Source organism: Hippocampus comes, unplaced genomic scaffold, assembly GCF_001891065.2.
Source record: "Hippocampus comes isolate QL1 unplaced genomic scaffold, H_comes_QL1_v1.1 scaffold57, whole genome shotgun sequence".
Classification (NCBI taxonomy): Eukaryota; Metazoa; Chordata; class Actinopteri; order Syngnathiformes; family Syngnathidae; genus Hippocampus; species Hippocampus comes.
The window spans coordinates 3,125,216-3,143,388 of record NW_017805039.1 but is presented as its reverse complement, the minus strand read 5'-3'; the positions used below and the strand labels follow the sequence as shown (position 1 = coordinate 3,143,388).

Here is an 18,173-nt window from a genome sequence, read left to right as displayed (position 1 = left end):
CTACTGTGACTGTGCAGCATGGCATTACTGGGGTGGTAGCGGTATTTCACCGGCAGACTGCGGGCCCGGTTCAGCCGACTCTCCGCCAAGGATCTGGCATCTTCTGGCACCGAGATACTGAGGCGCAGTTTGGAACGGCGAGCCGCAGGCGCCGGCCCCGTGGGAAGCAGACTTCCTTTACGGTTATTAACAAGGGGGATGTGGATGGCGCCTGGCTTAACCGAGGCGTCCTGGTTGCTTTGCAGGGCGTTGGGTGAGAAAGCGTTTGAGGTGATTGCAGTGGAAGGGCAGCCGCTGGTTTTAACGGATCGGTTTTGAAAAGACGGTCTAAAGTCATCCGTTACTGTCAAACAATGAAGAATACAAAGTGTAAGAAAACGCTTTCGGAATGCTTTTGGATCAGCAATTATAAGTGGACACATTGACATTATCTATTCATTTAATCACATTGTTTTATCTGGCATTTCAAGAAAAAAAGTCATTGACTAAGAAAAAAAAAAGACCGTTTGAATATCTGACAAGGCGCATGTTGTGCATGAGAAGCGGCTTAGCTGACGTACAGGATATTTATTACACTTTTTAAAAGCTAAAATAAGCAGACAATAAAAGCTCAATCATTTCTTTGTGATTTCACGTTCCATATCGTCTTTTCATCTCTCCGCGAGTGACGACATTTACTTTGCACTTGCGACAAACATGAATTAATTACGAGGGCCTCACTGGAACAAAAGCGCAGGGGAAACGCAAGCTTGGCTTAAACCAGTCAAATCCCTTCAGATGTTTTGTCATCTCAACAGAGACACCACATTTATGATAAGACTCATTTAAAAGCATTCGACACAGGGAAGGGACCACTTTGGATTAAAATTGTGCGCGGCGTCTGTCTTCCCGTGTGTCCTGTGGCATCCTGTTTGCTTTTCATAAGACAAGAAATTGTCACCAACTAGGCAGACAATCGCATGTACTAAAGGGGTCAAGGCTCTCCACAGGAAAGCAAGGCAGGGAGACGAGTCATATCTCTGCTTGTAAAGTCGGCCGGGAGAGGCCTTTTCCTGCCTTGGGTGGGAGGGTGGCTGGTTGGTCCTTTTGGAGGACAGAGCATGCTTGGGTGGCCCTGGGCGATAAACAGACGTTTATCCCAGCAGTCAGCTGCCTCCTTGATTTACGGGGCGCCACCGATAGCTCCTGGATTCATCTGGCCCTTGTCAAACATGTACAGCATTAGAGCGCGCTCAACCGCCTTGGCAGCTCCACTGTGCTTTCTGAACAAGGCAGACGGCAACTGTCCCTTCCTGAAATGCTAATCACATGACGCTCCTGCGCCGCGTGCAAATGGATGAAGAACAACAGAAAATGTTGAGTCTAGCACGTGAGGGGAAAGCTGGCTTTTTGTCTTTGTTGCGTTGCCTGCGCCGGCAAGCGGTTTCTCGTCATTGCGTCTGTGTACCAAGAAAATATATTCTCACCTTGCCTTTGCCAATGCTTTTGTTACAGTTCAGTGAAAATGCATACACAAATCAAACGGATATGATGATTACCGCAGATGATTTTAAGCAGACTGTACTTCAAGGGTAAACAAACACCTTAAACAGCAATATGCTATTCTCGATAAAAAAACAAAAGGTCAAATGAAATGACACATGAACGTGTATGGCATGTGACACTATATAAATATATATATTTTTTGTTCTTAACCAGAAGTAACAATTATTTACCTAAATTGCAATCAGCTTTGAATCGAACGCCAGTCTCTTTTTGGCTTCCACTGTTCCCTGGTGTTGTAGCGCCATCTGCTGCTACATGCAGCACAATACAAAAAAAAAAAGAATAATTCATGCAACTACAAGTAGTTATGATTGAACACAAAGCAATTTCGTGTACATCACACCACAAATTGTGATTCTAAATTTACAATCTACTGTCAATATAGAAAAAAATGCCTTTATTTACAATTACTTTTGATAGAACAGTGTTTTCAGAGTTACACTGGTGATAACACTGTTAGAATAAACACTCGGACTTAAAGTCACAAGACGACAAGGTTACATGTTAAGGGAACAGGAAGGAAAACGACAGTGCTAATCGTATTACATTAAGAGCCTATAAGGCAGAAACGGGGAAGGACAGAGAAGCACACTTACGTGATCTGACATATCCATTATACTTATATTTGGCTGAGGAGAATGCAAAGACAAGTGGCAGGTCACACGGGGGGGAGAAAGGATGCCGTGTAGCACACATTAGGAAATAAGAGACATCAACATAAGAGTGCGGCATGGAAATTAAGTGGAAAAAAAAATACAGTACATGCATGCACCAGACGAATGGGAATCAATGGGGACTGTAACAAATGAAGGCGAAAAACACAGTGGGGATGATTTGCGGAATGTGGCACAAAAAAAAAGTAAATGAAATGATCCGTCCATTGTCAGGATGTGCTTTGCTTCATCTACAGTGAAATGTAAAGAGCTAAATATAACTTTTTGAAACAAAAAACGGCCGATGTAAACAATCAGAAAACACTTGAACGTGATAAATGCTTCATGAAATCTGTGGGACAATGCAAGACGGTGAACAGCGGTTGCAGTCTGTATTTGAAAACTGATATCTTTTAGAGATGGGCATTTGATGAAATTCCAATCTGGAGGTAATGCTCAAGCTAAGTATTCCCCCCACGATATTTTTTTAGATGGGAGAAGACGGTGTTTTTTTTTTTGGGACACTAAAGTACAATTACAATTTTTTCAATAAGATGGAGTTTATATACAAGAGTTCTTTCATTCAGTTAAAAGTGTAGACTTCGTCAGACAGCAAACTAGATGAGAGTAAATCAACAGCAACAAATTCAGCACCATCAAACTAAATTATTGCTTATGATGCCTATCCTAATATGGTTGAAAAGAAGTGGATCCTCTAAAACTGCTTGCCCATTTACACAGCCACCTTTCTGAAACTGCTTTGTATAAACACGGAATTGGGGTCACGAATCCACTTTCTGGGTAAATGGTGAAGACACTCGGGCTGTTGTTGTTCTGCATTTGTCTAATTCTGGAATGCTATGTCAAAGCCTTTGTTGAATTTTGCGTATAAAAAGCAAACGCTGGATCTGTCATGGTTCTGATGCTTGTGTTTAGCATCCTAAATTGGCCACATCTATTATCAGCTAACTATGCGTTCCAAATGCTTCGTCATTGTGAACCGCTCATGCGATCGCACGTGACCCTGACTCAGGAGACACTGAACAAACATGGTGGGCACTTTAACTCAACCGGGCACTGCTGACACTCTCGACTCAGAGTCTCTTCCATCACAAAAGGTCACAATGAGCGCCCGAGGCTGGCCTCTGACACAGATCCTCATACAGCAACCCACAGCGACCCTGGCATCTGTCTGTAGCGATTTGCCCGCGCCACCAATGCGGAGAACTAACTGGCTAGCTATCAGGGGCGTCGCGAGGAAGCGCCGGACAGAGGGGAGAGCGGGATTGGGTGGAGGGGGTTGTTTCCAAGTCTGCCTGGTGGATAGGAGCTGTCAGGGCAAGTTTGGTGACAGACCAGCAGGGCTGGGAAAATGAAAACATAATTTCGGTGTCAGGAGAGATAAGGTCTCGAGCAATGAGATGCAGATGCACGGAGAGAGGGAAGATGCATGTTGGTCCGCCCCGCTGGAAGGTCACGGAATTGCCTTGGATCGGGCCAAATAGCATTGTACCGCACCCCTTGTTCCCCATCCAGAACTTTTTATGATATCATCTCCTTTTGTCTTTTGACAAATGGCGGACAGTGGTCAACAGACCAGAGACTGCAATAACAAGCTAACATGGGTTAAGATACGCTTTCAATCCAAAAAGAGGCAACCCGCAAAAATCACAGGTTTCCACAGCAACTGAAAAAAATGACCGATATAGTGCTAGCAGTAAGAGAATTCCAGCCAAAGAAAATCTAGTCCAGATGCATGACAAGTCATGAAGTCATCACATATAAAGATGTCTTATCTGGTCGCAGAATGAAGAACAGGAAATGGCGAGAGGAAATCCAGTAATCCTTGACTTGACAAGAACTTCTTCGCTAAAACTTTGTTCAGACGAAAGGGGGGAAGAGGGGGGAGAGAAATCCAAGGAAGGGGAGGCTTTCCTGAAATCCAACAGGGGGCTCGAGGGAGAAGTGAGATCAGTAACCATGTAATGGCCAGTAATTGGTACCGAGGGATACCAACGCAGTACCAAAGTGTATGGGGCCAAACTAAACTCATCATGGCACGTTTGACATTAATCTAGGCTGAGTCGGCCGACGTCGGGAGAATGCTGAGGAGGAAATCAGATCTGCACGTCTGAGGCCCCGGCTTTGATAGCCAGGCCTACCGCTGCCATGTTTAATTGACAGACAATTTACTAGTTCCAACCCACTCAAGATCAAGCGGCAAGGAGGCAATTCATCCACGAGCCTTCGTGCAATCACATTGTCACTCTCAACTTAAGTTTCCTTCTGCTTATGTTCTCTTTGAGATGATCATATTGTTAAAACACGGAGATAGACAGTGTGAACCAACTGTGATCTGTGAGAATAGCAATATTACAACACAACTTAGGGCCGATCATCTTATTTCAGTGGCCTGAAGCTTTCATTTGAAGTAGGTCAACAAAAACATGAAAGAAAGATGATGCTAACTGTAACAAAAACACAGACTTAAAAAATAAGTGAACTCAGGGGCTGTCAAACAAAATGTATAGTGCATAATGATAAGAACAGCAAATCATTACATTGCAGTAAATCTGTTCAACAAAACAATATACAGTATCTACTCTTTAAGGGCACACATCTTACCTTAAAATCATCAAAACACAACAGTCAATTTCCAGTAGTGATTATTATCACAAAACTGCATGACGAAATGCAGCATGCGATAGCTAGCTGGCCACCTACAGTACTGTACAATACAACAGCACCACAGAGCCACAACACAACGCACCCACCAAAACAAACTATACACTGAGTGAAACAACATGATTATGATAGATAAATGAGGGAGAAAAACAAAAAACAAAAGAAAAAAATACATATCTATGTAGAGAAAGAGTGCTAGCTAGCAAGAAACATAGATAGCAAGAAACATAGATAGATAGATAGATAGATAGATAGATAGATAGATAGATAGATAGATAGATAGATAGATAGATAGATAGATAGATAAAAAACTAGTAGTATGTTACAGGCTTAAAAATAGCATGAACTTGACAACTGAGACGAAGCTACACGCACAAACAAAAATCGATTTAACCCTTAGATAGATTATTAGATAGAGTGATAGCTAGAATGTTAGATGGGCAGGGACAGACAGACAGACAGATAGTCACCACTAGCTAGCTAGCTAGCTAACTACAAAAATTGTCAGAAAAACAGTGATCAACATTTAAGAAAAATAAAATAAAATGTGAATTATGCCACAAATCCACATCTACACCAAGTAACGAGACCACCACAGCACGTGGACGACGTCACGGCTACACGTGTCCACACGTGTACGACACGTTACGGCAGCGCATGGTAACGACACACATGGAAGCGCACGTCACAGACGACACGTAACAGCATGTGTTGGGCGGTGTCACTTACAGGCACGTAACGTGGTTGCGCAATCATGAACAGACACAGAGGAAAGTGGGTAGGCCCTCTGAAGGGTGTCCATGTTACTATGTACACTGCCTGACATGCAAGAGCAGTCTCGCTCTGAACGGCCGCAATCAAAACAACATGCCAGTTTCATTCGCTTGTAGACGGACATCTTGGCTACAGTCACGTGTCAGGATGAGAGGAGAGGAGAAGCAGCAGGTTAATGGCAAGAGGAGAAAATATTCATCCAGGGAGGAAGTCGGAAGGTCACTTCATCAGAATGTGCAGGCCTTAGCAGACTTGAGCCCCCGTATGTGGAATAAACATGTCCAATTTAGTAAAGTTCACACTACGTTTGCGGCAAGCTGTTGTTGTGAGTTTCAGCTTGTCCCATCGAAGTCAAATCACAAATGTATTCATCGGCGTGATTCAAGGGGTCAAGCTGCGTGCTAAGGCTGAAACAGGTCAAAAAGGCAAAACCATAAGAGTGGGAAGAGGGTGAGGAGAAAGAGGGGGAGGCATTCGGGGTGGGGAGGGAGGGGAGGCTGAGCAACGTCTTCAGTAGCAAACCTCAAACAAACTTGTCATACATTTTACATTGACATCCTGCAAACCGGTGGGTCTGAGAAGAGCGGAGCACGTACCTGTATCCCATCATGCAGCAGCGCTACGGAAGCGCCTCTGTCCAAAAAAGGCATGGCACTATTCTATGGGCGGGCCGCACGTGCCAACTCATGCTGTCGTTTGCACAAACGAAGTTTCACTGCTCCACGCCCAAAGGGAAGCTTCACTCTCATGTGCATTATGTTTTGTTGAGTGCGTGTTTATTTTACGTCCTGTGTTTATTTGAACGCCTTCCTCCTCCAATTGAAAAAACATCAAATTTTTCTTAACTTTATACAGAGTGCATATTGAAAGGCAATATTTTTTTTTACAGAAGCGGCCGACATGCACTGACTGCCTAAATTAATGCATTGCTGTACTGTTGATAAAAGCATGCGCATGGAAAATGTATTACAATTATATACATAGCTGTCAGAAACAAAAATCATGAACTGTACTGTGCAGTATTTCCAAATGTTTTTTTCCGCCATTCTCTAAATCTTAAACACTAACAATTTTACCGTGAACAAACAAAAAAACAATACTGTATCGGTTTTTCAATGGACATTTTGATGGTATTTTTGTTGTTCTTTAATTACCTTTAAGTTGATCTGTTTTATCTTACATTAATTACACTGGTCAACGGCATATTTTAATCAGAGATGGCTTTATGTGTCCCTTAAGGTACTGACGACCCTGATTTAAAAAAAAAGTACTTTTTTCATGCGCATCAAGTTTTTCAGAAGTTTTCTTTTTGTTTTTTGTTTTTTAAAGTTTGACCCTTTAAAAGCTTGCGCGAATTGATGTTGTTAGCTAGGATGTTTGAGGGGGGAAAAAAACTACATTATCATTTTTATTGTTATGAAACCCGAATATGCGAGAGAAAAAAAGGGGAATATTTGAAATCAGTACAAAATAGTTCATCTAGAAAATTTTACTTGTATCTCGGTAAAAAAAAAAAAATAGTAAGAAATTGCTGGCCAGTGTTCATACAAATAAAATGTCTACTACTATCAAATCTTATTTTGGGTAATTACAGTAATGTTTGTGTAATGTAAGCATTATGGAAAGTCCATTCATCCATCTATTACGTGAACCACTTTAAGTGTTTTCCACAAATAAAATATCTTTTTAATATATACTATTACACTGTGAAAGGACGAGTGTTCAGAATAAAAGCGAACACGTTCAAATCCAATTGTGTAAGCCTGTTTGTACCAAAAAAACAAAAACAAAAACTTTGCGTTGTCCAGCAACTCGGAGTATGAGAGTAGTACTGTACGAGTACTCAATCACAACACATCATTAGCACCAATAGACAGTAAACACTCTTGCAGCTGAAATGCCCTTAAGCTTGTATCTGGTCTGCCTGTGTGTGAAGCCCTGAACCCCGAGGGAAGCGGGAGTGAAAGTCCCCTGAGCGGCGTCTCGAGATTGCTGTGACTTTGTGCACCAACAGTCCCCGCTCCCCATTCTCTCATTGGCCAGGTGCAAACTGACAGCCGCCTAATACCCGTCTGGCGCCGTGACACCTGCGGCCATCTTTGACTTGACGTCGAAGCACGCCCGACAATAACATCACCGAATGAAGTCATACGTTTCCTGGCCGAGGAGAGAATGGGGAACGCAGGTTTTCAGGGACCGTTGTCCTCCCGTGCCGTGCATGCATGTGGGCTTCCGGAACATGCAGAAAAAAGTCATTTGGGTCTCAGCGACAAGGGGGGTGGGGGGGGGGTGCAAAGATAACTGTTCACAGTCATGAAGCAGTTTGGAGGGGAATGGCAGACAAGAGCAGCAAGGCTATCGGGTCATGCTGGAACTTCTGCACTTCAGAGTTTTCACTCGGGGTTGGGGTGGGGGTGGGGCACTGGGACCACAGTCAACGTATGTTATGTTCCAATGAAAATTGACACATGGTAAGTGTGTTGTGGAGCAATGGAGAACACGACGCAGACACGGTGAAACTGTCTTCTGACTTCTCACAAATAAGCAGATATCCGCCTAGAGGATGATGACTGAGGCTGGATTGACACAACGCGCTTTAAAGTGAAACCATCGCCATTTTTTGGGCGTGGAGAAGAAACTGACGCTTGAAATCGGATATCCTCAGATCGGAATCAGGTTTATTCCATATGGGGATCCGGCAAGGCAGAAACACTGACGTGTGTGTATAAGCAGTTCCAACATTTGACATTTTGAGGTTGGGGTGGTCTGTTCACAATGGTCTCAAAATTCCGGTCTTATTCAAATTGAGGTCCTTGCTTTATGGTGTTCCAGACATTTGCGGTTTCACTGATATACCGCGTAATGAATTATTTTACACAGCGGCATGAGAATATGTTGTTATGTGCCACAGGAATGTACTTTCAGTTACTGCCGTAGTTTTTTTTCATTTGATTGTTGTATACTGATGGGCTCCAAGTATGTGCCCTACAAATATTTGCGAAAATTATGACTTCAATACTGAGTGAGCATAGGTTAGTGACAGATAACGGCGCATTGTAACTTTAAATATAAATGTATGTTTATGGACCTTTGAGGTCTCCCCATTGGATACATTCGAAGAGACCCGACGATGTCAAAACCAATTTCACGTGTCTGAATGACTGTGATGTATTTCAACGAGAGTCTGACTCAGAGCACGAGATAAAACTATATGTTACTGAATGCTAACTTAGACAGTTGTTTTCTTAACGTTGGCATTTAGGGATTTAGTAAGGCAGCACACAACACTTGGATATGTAATGGCCGACCTTACAGAGAGCCATTTGTTTGAATACAAACAATTAAAAAGGAAGTTTCACATAATGTGTCCCCTTAAATTTGGAAAACTAGCAACCTCGGGGTTACATGAATTTAATTCAATGGGTGTCAGGAGTCAGTCCAGGCCAACTAGACAGTCTGTCATATTTGAACATAAGTGAACCCCCAGATCGAGATCGTACCCTGTGGCGAATAACAGAAACGAGTGTGAAACTGACAAGGCCACAAAAATGTTTCAAATTACAGTAAATATTGTAGTGGACTTGCAGTCAGGAATCCACGCTAAATGAGAAGGGTGTCCATAGTTATTCAGAAGAGTCTAAGAGCTAAGAAAATGCTGACTCTTTTTTAAAAATATCTCTCATTTCATTTGAAGTACCCATTTGCTTCATGCTGCTTTGCTGAACAGAATTCAAAGGGTGGGGTTTATTTCCTGGCACGACTGCACCATCTAGTGGCTATCGATTACTATGATCACTGAAACTGACATGGAAGTGGGCTAAAGGGTAGTCCAGATTGTTTTCATTGTGTTTTGGCAATGGGTGCTTTTTTTTTTTTTTTTGTAGGGTGAGTGCTTGGTGGGATTTGAAGAAGTTCCCACAAAGCACAATCACACACACCAAACTTCCCCTGACAGATTTAAACCTCAGTTCATAGTTTAGGGCCTTTTAAATTAACATCTCACATGTGCATTACATTTCTCGAGGACTTTGCTGGAGCGTGTCGCTGTAAGGGCGTTTATTGAGTGTGTCTGTGTGTGTGTGTGTGTGTGGGGGGGGGGTGTCATTGGGTCACGCTCTCTACCGTTGCCTGTATAAACTTAGTCAGAGCACCAGCTGAATGGAGCAGTGATGAGGAGGCTCGCTTCTGCTGGTTTGAGCACAGTGTCAAAATGAGAGGCGAGGAGTGGGATGCAGAAGCTACACTGGTACATGCAACATAGATACAGTGGGCTATTTGCTGAGGAAGAGAGGAGGAAAAATAAAGGAACACTTTGGATAGTCGGACACCCATTTTTTGATTTTTACTCACAATAAATCACTAGCAGTGAGTAGTTAAAATTATGTGGTGTTTTCCAATGGCAGCAAGGGGAGGAAATACATCAAAGAGTGCGTCACTGGTCATAAAGAAACATGGAGGAAAACAAACAAACAAACAAACAAAAAAAAACACAACAGAAGAGAACCAAATATGAACAGATTTCTTTTGTTTTGTGTTGAAGAGAACCAAATATGAACAGATTTCTTTTGTTTTAGCTATGGTTTGTCAAAATGAGGTGTGCATAGGTCAGCCAGCTAGACTGAGTGGGCGGGGCATACAATTTACTGATGAATTATGACACAGACAAAAGCAGGAATTAGAGAGTCTATTTTAGAACGCTGCTTTTTGTCACTAATGTAATTGTTACTGACCGTTGAGCTTAATAGTGGCTGTTCACTCGAACAATTGGTGGCTACAGTGCACATGACGTTTCATATTAATGATGTTTACAAATATAATGAATGAACAAAGTGCACTTTCAAATGCATTTGCTGCATTAATAACTGAAATTATGTACACTGGAACCCTAAACAATTTGTTCATTTTATATATATATATATATAGAGAGAGAGAGAGAGAGAGAGAGAGAGAGAGAGAGAGAGAAAGAGAGAGAGAGAGAGAGAGAGAGAGAGAGAGAGAGAGAGAGAGAGAGAAATTATGGCTGACCTTTTTTTTGGGCATTTAATGCATACATTTTTGAAATAAATACTGAATAAATGTTCTAAAATTACAAATTATTTCAACTCTATATATGGTCTACATTTCTCAAATGTACAGGTCTCAACAAATTAGAATTTTGTCAAGAATGTAATTTTTCGGTAACTGAATTTAAAAATATATTGATGCACTACCCTGAATGAAACGTGTCGTAATTTATTTTTAACGAATTAAATTCCAAAACCAGCACCTCAAAAGATAGAATATACCTTTCTGAAAACTATTTCCCTCTGCTTCATGAATTTGTATTTTAGGCACCTTTTGATTTGAACTCCTCAAATGAATAAACTTTTTGACCATATTTGAATTTACTGAGATGCATCTTTATATATGCTCTTCAGTAATTTACCATAAAATAACTCGGCCATTTCCATTATTAGTCTAATTAATATTTTCAATATATATTTTATGAGTGGAGTGACACAATGTTTAAATGACATAGTAACTAAAAAGATGACACAAACTAAGTATTTACACAAAAGTAAAACTGATGATCATACCGTACCAGATTGGATGCTACTGTATATACAAGACACCTTTTGAGCGTTTATTTACCTTAAAACATACACTCAGTGCCACAGTATTGAGGAGCGGCGACGCAATAGGAGGAGTAATAGCAGAGTTTAAAAAGTAGCAAACGGACGGAATGTTGGGGAATGAGAGGGAGGGAAGGAGGGGAGAGGGACGAGAGAGAGAGAGAGAGAGAGAGAGAGAGAGAGAGAGGGGGTGGGGGGTACGACATAAAGGCCGGGATACTCACGTCGTTTGCAGCCGCACTTCTTGATCCGCTTGGGGTCGGTGATGTCATCGTGACAAGCTTTGCAATAGAAAAAAGCTCTGAAAAGACATGTGTGCATTTTGAGGACTTGATTCCCAACTCGCTTGTGGGGCCAGCAGCGAGTCATCGGCGTTCACCTCTTCACTTCCTTTGCGTCGCTGGCGATAAAAAATCCCAGCGTTCCTTCCTGCATCTTGACATGGTTGCCCGGGTTGATGAGGATGCTGGGGAAGGACAGACATAGCACACCGGGTGCTCATTAACTTTGGGGAACAATGCCCATGCTCACGCTGACACCACATGCTAATCAAGAGGAATGGTACATACACGCTTTCATCAGAAAATCTTGGGGATATGCAAATGTCAACTTATTGGAGCACTCTTTGTGCTATTTAAGATAAGAAAACCTTTATTTGTCCCACAATAGAGAAATTTGCAATATTTATAATAGAGTTCAACAACAAAGTTATTCGCTCCCTCATGGATATATTTTATGTATTTCAAATATAGCATTTTATTTTCACAAATTATATTATTTTAATATTACAAATATTCTATGATAGTCCAGTATGTGGGCCACTTCTGTGCATCATTATGGTTCCTTCACTGATATGAGCTAATTAGGGCAATTAAGCGGTTAATCACCACTATTCAAGTGGGGAAGGGACTGAGCCCTGGGGTAACTCCTCAAGTTTGTTTATAATTGCTTGAACCGTAAACATATCACAAAGTATGAACCCACATCGAATTCCTAATTATATTTCAAAATCGGACACACCCAAAAAAATGGCCAATCGATAATTGGATTTTGAAAAATTGGACCTGATGTGCATGTGTACCCGTGGCAAAGACTCTCCACTTACAACTATGCCGGCTATGATATCGTATTGATAAGCCAACAATTTGCAAAACCCTCACAAATCCAATATTAACTTTGGTGTGTCTTTTCAACCCTAACAACTCAGGCTGAACTACTCCTCAACCTATTGGTCCAGTTGCATCATGGCAACCATACTTCCTTGACCACAATTACTACTTTCCTATAAGCCAGGGCTTTGGTGGAATCTTCTGGCATGATAGAAAGAGCACAAAAAACCCCAAACAGCTACGTTTCTTAACTATGCTTGGAGGTACATGCTAGCTCTGGGTGGGTGATTTAATTTCCCAGCAGCCTTGGACGCAACATTTTCTGTCAACTATTCGGGGATACGTTAATCATGGGGAGGGAAGGAAAGAATGTAAAATATGAATGCTCAGATGATTTTAAGTCTTTCTTTACTGATCATCACTTGGACAAGTATTGTGATGACACTTACACGTAGACATGAGTGCAGGGCAGAAACTGTGAATTATAATTAGAATAATTAATTTGTTGTTATTCGGCAGTGGGATGCAAGGGAATGAACAGCGCCTCCTCTTATTGGCTCGTTTCATTTGTAAAAGAAGTGCATTATTTGGTTAGCTTGAAACAGCCGCCTTATTTAGGAGATGGGGTCGAAAACGATTTCGATGTTATTTCCATTTTTTACTTTCAATGAAAATATGAAAATACAGTACAAGGGGATGTGACTGTGACCCTTTGCATGATGAGTGCAATGTTCTTGGACTGAAAATGGCTGTATCATTCCCCATTAATTAGACTGACATGAAGAGAGAAAACATCACACGCACTTATTATCGGCGCTCACGCACACACACACACACAGCTCATTAATGGTTACCTGTGGGCAACAGTCATCAATGATGTGAGTGTGAAACCAATTTTTTTAAAACACACACACACAGATTCCACAGACCTTGAAGGTCACACTCCTCCACAACGTGAGCCCAGATGAAAGACTCGACATACTGATCAGATTTCAAAATTTATTTATTTTTTATTTTAAATTTGTGATTCGGCAAAGTAGATGTGTAATATCTTTCCTCTGGGCTCTATCACACTCTAATAGTCAGATCACAAATATCAAGGGAGCAATTGAATCCATATCTCCACAAATTGTGCAAGTCATGCAGTTAAGATTTCAAAGTCCACACATTGTGTCATCATGTAAAATCACACCAAAATCGGAATTCACTCAGATTGAATAGCCCCCCGGAGAGACAAGCATGCTCATTAGTGAAAACAAACAAACGAATGAATAAACCGATTAAAACACTCGTACAAAACATTGCTGCCCCAATCTGAGATTTTCCAGGTGCATTAGTCAGGTGGCGAAAGGAAACTTCCGGAAGCGTGAAAACCTCATATTGTGAGCAACAAGGCAGGCAGTCCAACACCAATATCATGTGAAGGCATCATATTTGGAGCATGCAAAGATACCAAACGACATGAGGACGAGGAGGAGGAGGAGGAGGAAGGGGTGGGAGCCACTGCAGTACAGGTATAGGGGACGGGTACGTAGATGCAGACGGTTGCAGTAACTTCTGTGCAGTTGGATTGTTTCTTAAACACCAAACTGACAGGAAGTGACCTTACTTGAGGACATCTACTCCAGAGACACACACACACACACGCACGCATATACAGTATATGGGAGTGACTAGACAGTGCGGCTTGACACAAACACATACACACGCGCACACGCGTTGGCATGTGCGCTTCTTCCCTTTTCTCCCTTGATCACATACATGCGCAGCACGTGAAGCATTGACAACATGAGAGGCGATGGAATGCAAAAGTGAATGCATATGGGGAGGGAGGGGAGGTGTTATGGGGGTGGGGGGGGGGGGTAAAACTTTCACTTTGGATACACTTAATGTTATCCAAAATGTCCATGCCTTTTTCCTGAATGAATGGGTGCTGGTGTAATCAACCCATGTGGGACAAGACGACATGCTATCATATTAAGCACTGCCGACAGATATAATCAGCGGGTCTCCAGAATGTCAAACAAGAGATTATCAGCAGCACATCCGTCATATTTTTGTGCTAAACTTCGCACTTGATTGGGCAAAGATTGGAAGTAATTGGATTAAAAAAAAAAAGATAAACACACACAGAGTTAGGTCACAACTGAACGAAGGGAACTAAAAGTGAGAGAAATCAACGAAGCGAAGGGGCTGGTCGAGGAAAGAAAAAGAAATCAAATAAGAGGTAGATGGGGAGAGGGTGAGCGCTTGGCCTTGGTACGATGACAACAGCAAAGACAAAGAAACAGCACTCCTACAAACATGTCCAATTCATCGAGTTGCTCTCTTTCTTTCTCTGGCTGCAAAGAAGTTAGTGCATTGAGCACAAGGGACACCATCAAAAAATATAAAAGAAAAGAGTTAGGAGGAGGAAAAAAAAATTTTTTTAGTGGCGGAACTTTGGAAGTAAGATAGGGTAGAGGGCATACCGCTTTCGGCTTCTGCAAACAACAAGAACAAAATCTCAAATCAAACAGGAGAACACAAGCAACTGTTGCCAACGTTTGGATGAGTTACCAGTTGGCATGTTTGCGTGTAACCAGGTCATCAACTCATTTTCAAAAAAAAATGTAAAAAAAAAAAAAAAAAGAAATCATGATTCCCAAACATGTCTGTTTACATTTTCTTCACCAACCAGACAGTATGTTCGTCTACGAATACAGTCGATATGCAAAGTTCAAGAATCCACTGGGACGAAGCTAGAATCGCTGAACATATTGGAAATACATTTATGTCCATATTCAATTTTAAGGCTTCTGGTGTGTTGAGCACACACACACACTCACCAAAAAAAACCAAAAAAAAAAAAACAGGGTAAATGTTGAAGGGGAAGAGGAAATGGGGAGTTCAAAGAGTATTAGGGCCACACGAAAAAGAAAAAGAAATGAATAAATAAATTGAAATGCCACAAAAAATAAAACGGATTTTGCAAGATTTAAGTTGGCGTATTAAAAGAATCGTTTTAAACATATAATAATCTTCCAAAAATTGCAAACAGAAAAATAAATATATGAATTGGAGAAGTAATCATTTTACAAAAACTAAATTCAAATTATAACTTGAGAAATGTAGTAAAATGACTACTTTTTCGATAAGTCAGACTCTTACAATGAAATTAAAATTTTACAAGAAAGTGATGATATTTATAGTATTGGGGGAAAAAACACTCAATTTGACTTGAATTCTCTGTTCTGAAAGTTGCGAAGAAAAGTAAAAGCTCTACCCAAAAAAAAGTCAAATAGTGACAATTGAGGTACAGTTTCATATAGAAGAGGAAAACAAAATTTTAATCCTATGAGAATTAAGTCAAGAGATCATGGAGGGAAAAATATTTCCTAGAAAAATGTAAATTCCACAAAACTAAAGTTGAAATTTTATGAGAGTCAAATCAAAATGTTGAGAGTGTTCATAGTGATGATGCTGTTGATGTGGCACAATTTGGAATGCGGCATTGTTCATTTCTGAACGAAAAAAATATATGGCGGGTCATACGACAATTTTGAAAAAGAAAAAAAAAAATAGTTTTTTTTTTCCCGCAAAAATTCTCATAAATTTAAGACTTCCTCATTACTTCATTATTTCTTTTCAGTGCAGCCCTTATACTGATTTGGTATTATTGGTATTAAAGCCGACAAGGAAGCAACAGAAGTTAAGGAGAAAAAAAAAGAGACGAAATTGAAATGTGTATTTGATTCTCTTCAAAATTGACCCAAGGTAGGATATTTTCTGTACATTCTGTCTTAAGTCAACTATTTGTCGGTTCACTAGAACATAACAATTGAGCAGAAAGAACGAGTTATTTGATTGTTGGTTCCGTACATCTGCAGAAGAATCAAGAAGACACTTGACAGTGGTTTGCTGCGGCATTTAAAACGCAGACAGTTTAATCTCCAACCGCTGCCGTGTTCCCCAACGGAATGGCGTCAAACGCATTGTCATCTCGAGTACAATGGGAGCCTTTGTCACATACAAACCTGCTCTCTCTCTGCTCCGACTTGTACTCGATGGCAATGAGCAACAGCTTCAGCTTCACGTAACACAGCCTGAGAAAAAATAAAATAAAATACGTGGAGAAGAATATCAGGGAGATTCTCGTTGTTTTACATGGCCGTCTTCACTCCCGCTCGACGTAAAACCTACCGTGGGCGGGCGGGCTGGCCGAGCAGCCGAAAGAAGGGGTACTTACTCGCACACGGTGGGGAAGGAGAGGCCCACAAAGGCACTGGACAAATATTCGGTGTACATCTCATTAGCCACTCCCTCAAGATAATATTTCTGCCATGTGTCCTCCTCAATCTGGAAATAAACGGCGGAGAAGTCAGAGCGTCAATGTTTTTCCTCGCCAATATGGTGTGCAGATGTGGGGGCCTGCTCATTACGTATTGATCCATCATCTTAATGTCACGAGAACGGTCCTTTGATAAAAGCGAGCACCTCTTCAGCGCTCCGCCACGGAAATAGATTCCAGATGAAATATGGCGGTAAAATATGATGTGCTGGGACATCTGAACACACTAATGGTTAGTCTCTCTGGCTCTGGACGAGGATGTCTCAAATTTACCGGGGAAGTGTTCTGCCTTGCGTCACTCTCCGGCACGCTTGTAGCTACTTATGTTGGCCTCACCTCCAATCTTCTCATGAATCAGTTTCATTGAAGCCAAACGCAACGTGAGTCTGGATTTATCAGCGTGACGGGGAAGGAGTTACCTCAATGAAGGACCTCATGGAGAAGAGGTTGGCCAGCATGGTGGACAGGCCCTGGGCCAGGCAGCTCTGGGCGATGAAGCCCGCTTTCAGCTCGGCCAGGCAGATGGCATCATCGCCCTCCTTCCAGTTCCAGCTCGGAATGTTCAGCAGATGGGCCTGTGCCCGGCGACAACGTACGAACACAGGATGTCAGCAAAGAGTGGAATGAGTGACTCATGTTTTTTTTTTTTTTGTGAGGTTACATGCAAGAAAGCAGCGTCAAGGTCGTCCAGATTCCATCCAGTGAATCAAAAATCAATTCATGAAAAAAAGTCAGGCGTGTCACAGATTACACGTAGCAAAATCATCGGCGGAGACCCATCAAAATCTTGACAAATGAGCATCGGCCATCTGTCGAAGACACCTGGCTCCGGCTGAGGCTCATTTGGACAACTTTCCGAATTCGAACCCTGGAATTTACTCAAAATGTTTGCTTCAAACCAAAAAAAGGCTCAACTTCCTTTTCAGACTTTAAGTGAGTCCCGTTAAGGTAAACATGTCTCCCCAATTTTGTGTAGATGGATGAAAGGTTTTCTAAGCTTCCAAGGGAAGCAAGTGAGAGAATGTCTGGAAGTTCTGGTTCAGGATCTTTAAAATAATTATGTTTTTGTGAGGATACATGTAGTTTGTGAAAATGTCTGCGCTGGTTGAGGGCTTGAAAATGGCAATTTGTTTGTTTTAAGAATGTGATTCCAACAAGGTTTTGCCATTGGCTGGTGCTCGGGCCCCAAATAAGAAAATAAAGCTGCAAGCAAGCGATGAGTTCACCGGGGCCCACAACATGCTCGAAAAGAGAGTCTTCCCATTTTACTCCACAGATCGACACATGCCCCTGGTGGCTGGAAGTATGTATTGCGCCCAGGTTTGGTCCACCAACAGTCTCACCTTATTGTGATATTGAAGCATCTGTGTTATTATCCTGATTTTGGGATGGTAGTTCTTGATGGAGATGACCCTGTAGGTGGAGAAAAAAAAACACAATCAATTTAAAAAAAAAAAAAAAAAAA

General features: G+C 41.6%; 1 protein-coding gene across 42 annotated transcripts in view; it reads right to left on the bottom strand.

Moving 5' to 3' along the window:
- kcnma1a (potassium large conductance calcium-activated channel, subfamily M, alpha member 1a) overlaps positions 1-18,173 on the bottom strand; it is a 151,850-nt gene that overhangs the window by 27,746 nt on the left and 105,931 nt on the right. For 5 of the 42 annotated variants that reach the window (XM_019864062.1, XM_019864063.1, XM_019864067.1 and 2 more), the window contains exons 13-23: positions 18,052-18,121; positions 17,128-17,283; positions 16,607-16,716; positions 16,395-16,463; positions 14,850-14,861; positions 11,649-11,735; positions 11,494-11,570; positions 10,008-10,016; positions 5,613-5,786; positions 2,142-2,174; positions 1,716-1,796 (exon numbers count right to left, since the gene is read on the bottom strand). In XM_019864062.1, the coding sequence (XP_019719621.1) occupies positions 1,716-1,796; positions 2,142-2,174; positions 5,613-5,786; positions 10,008-10,016; positions 11,494-11,570; positions 11,649-11,735; positions 14,850-14,861; positions 16,395-16,463; positions 16,607-16,716; positions 17,128-17,283; positions 18,052-18,121 (878 nt within the window). The remainder of the gene's footprint in view (positions 1-1,715; positions 1,797-2,141; positions 2,175-5,612; positions 5,787-10,007; positions 10,017-11,493; positions 11,571-11,648; positions 11,736-14,849; positions 14,862-16,394; positions 16,464-16,606; positions 16,717-17,127; positions 17,284-18,051; positions 18,122-18,173) is intronic. The other 37 variants (XM_019864095.1, XM_019864086.1, XM_019864094.1 and 34 more) reach the window with 19 other exon arrangements.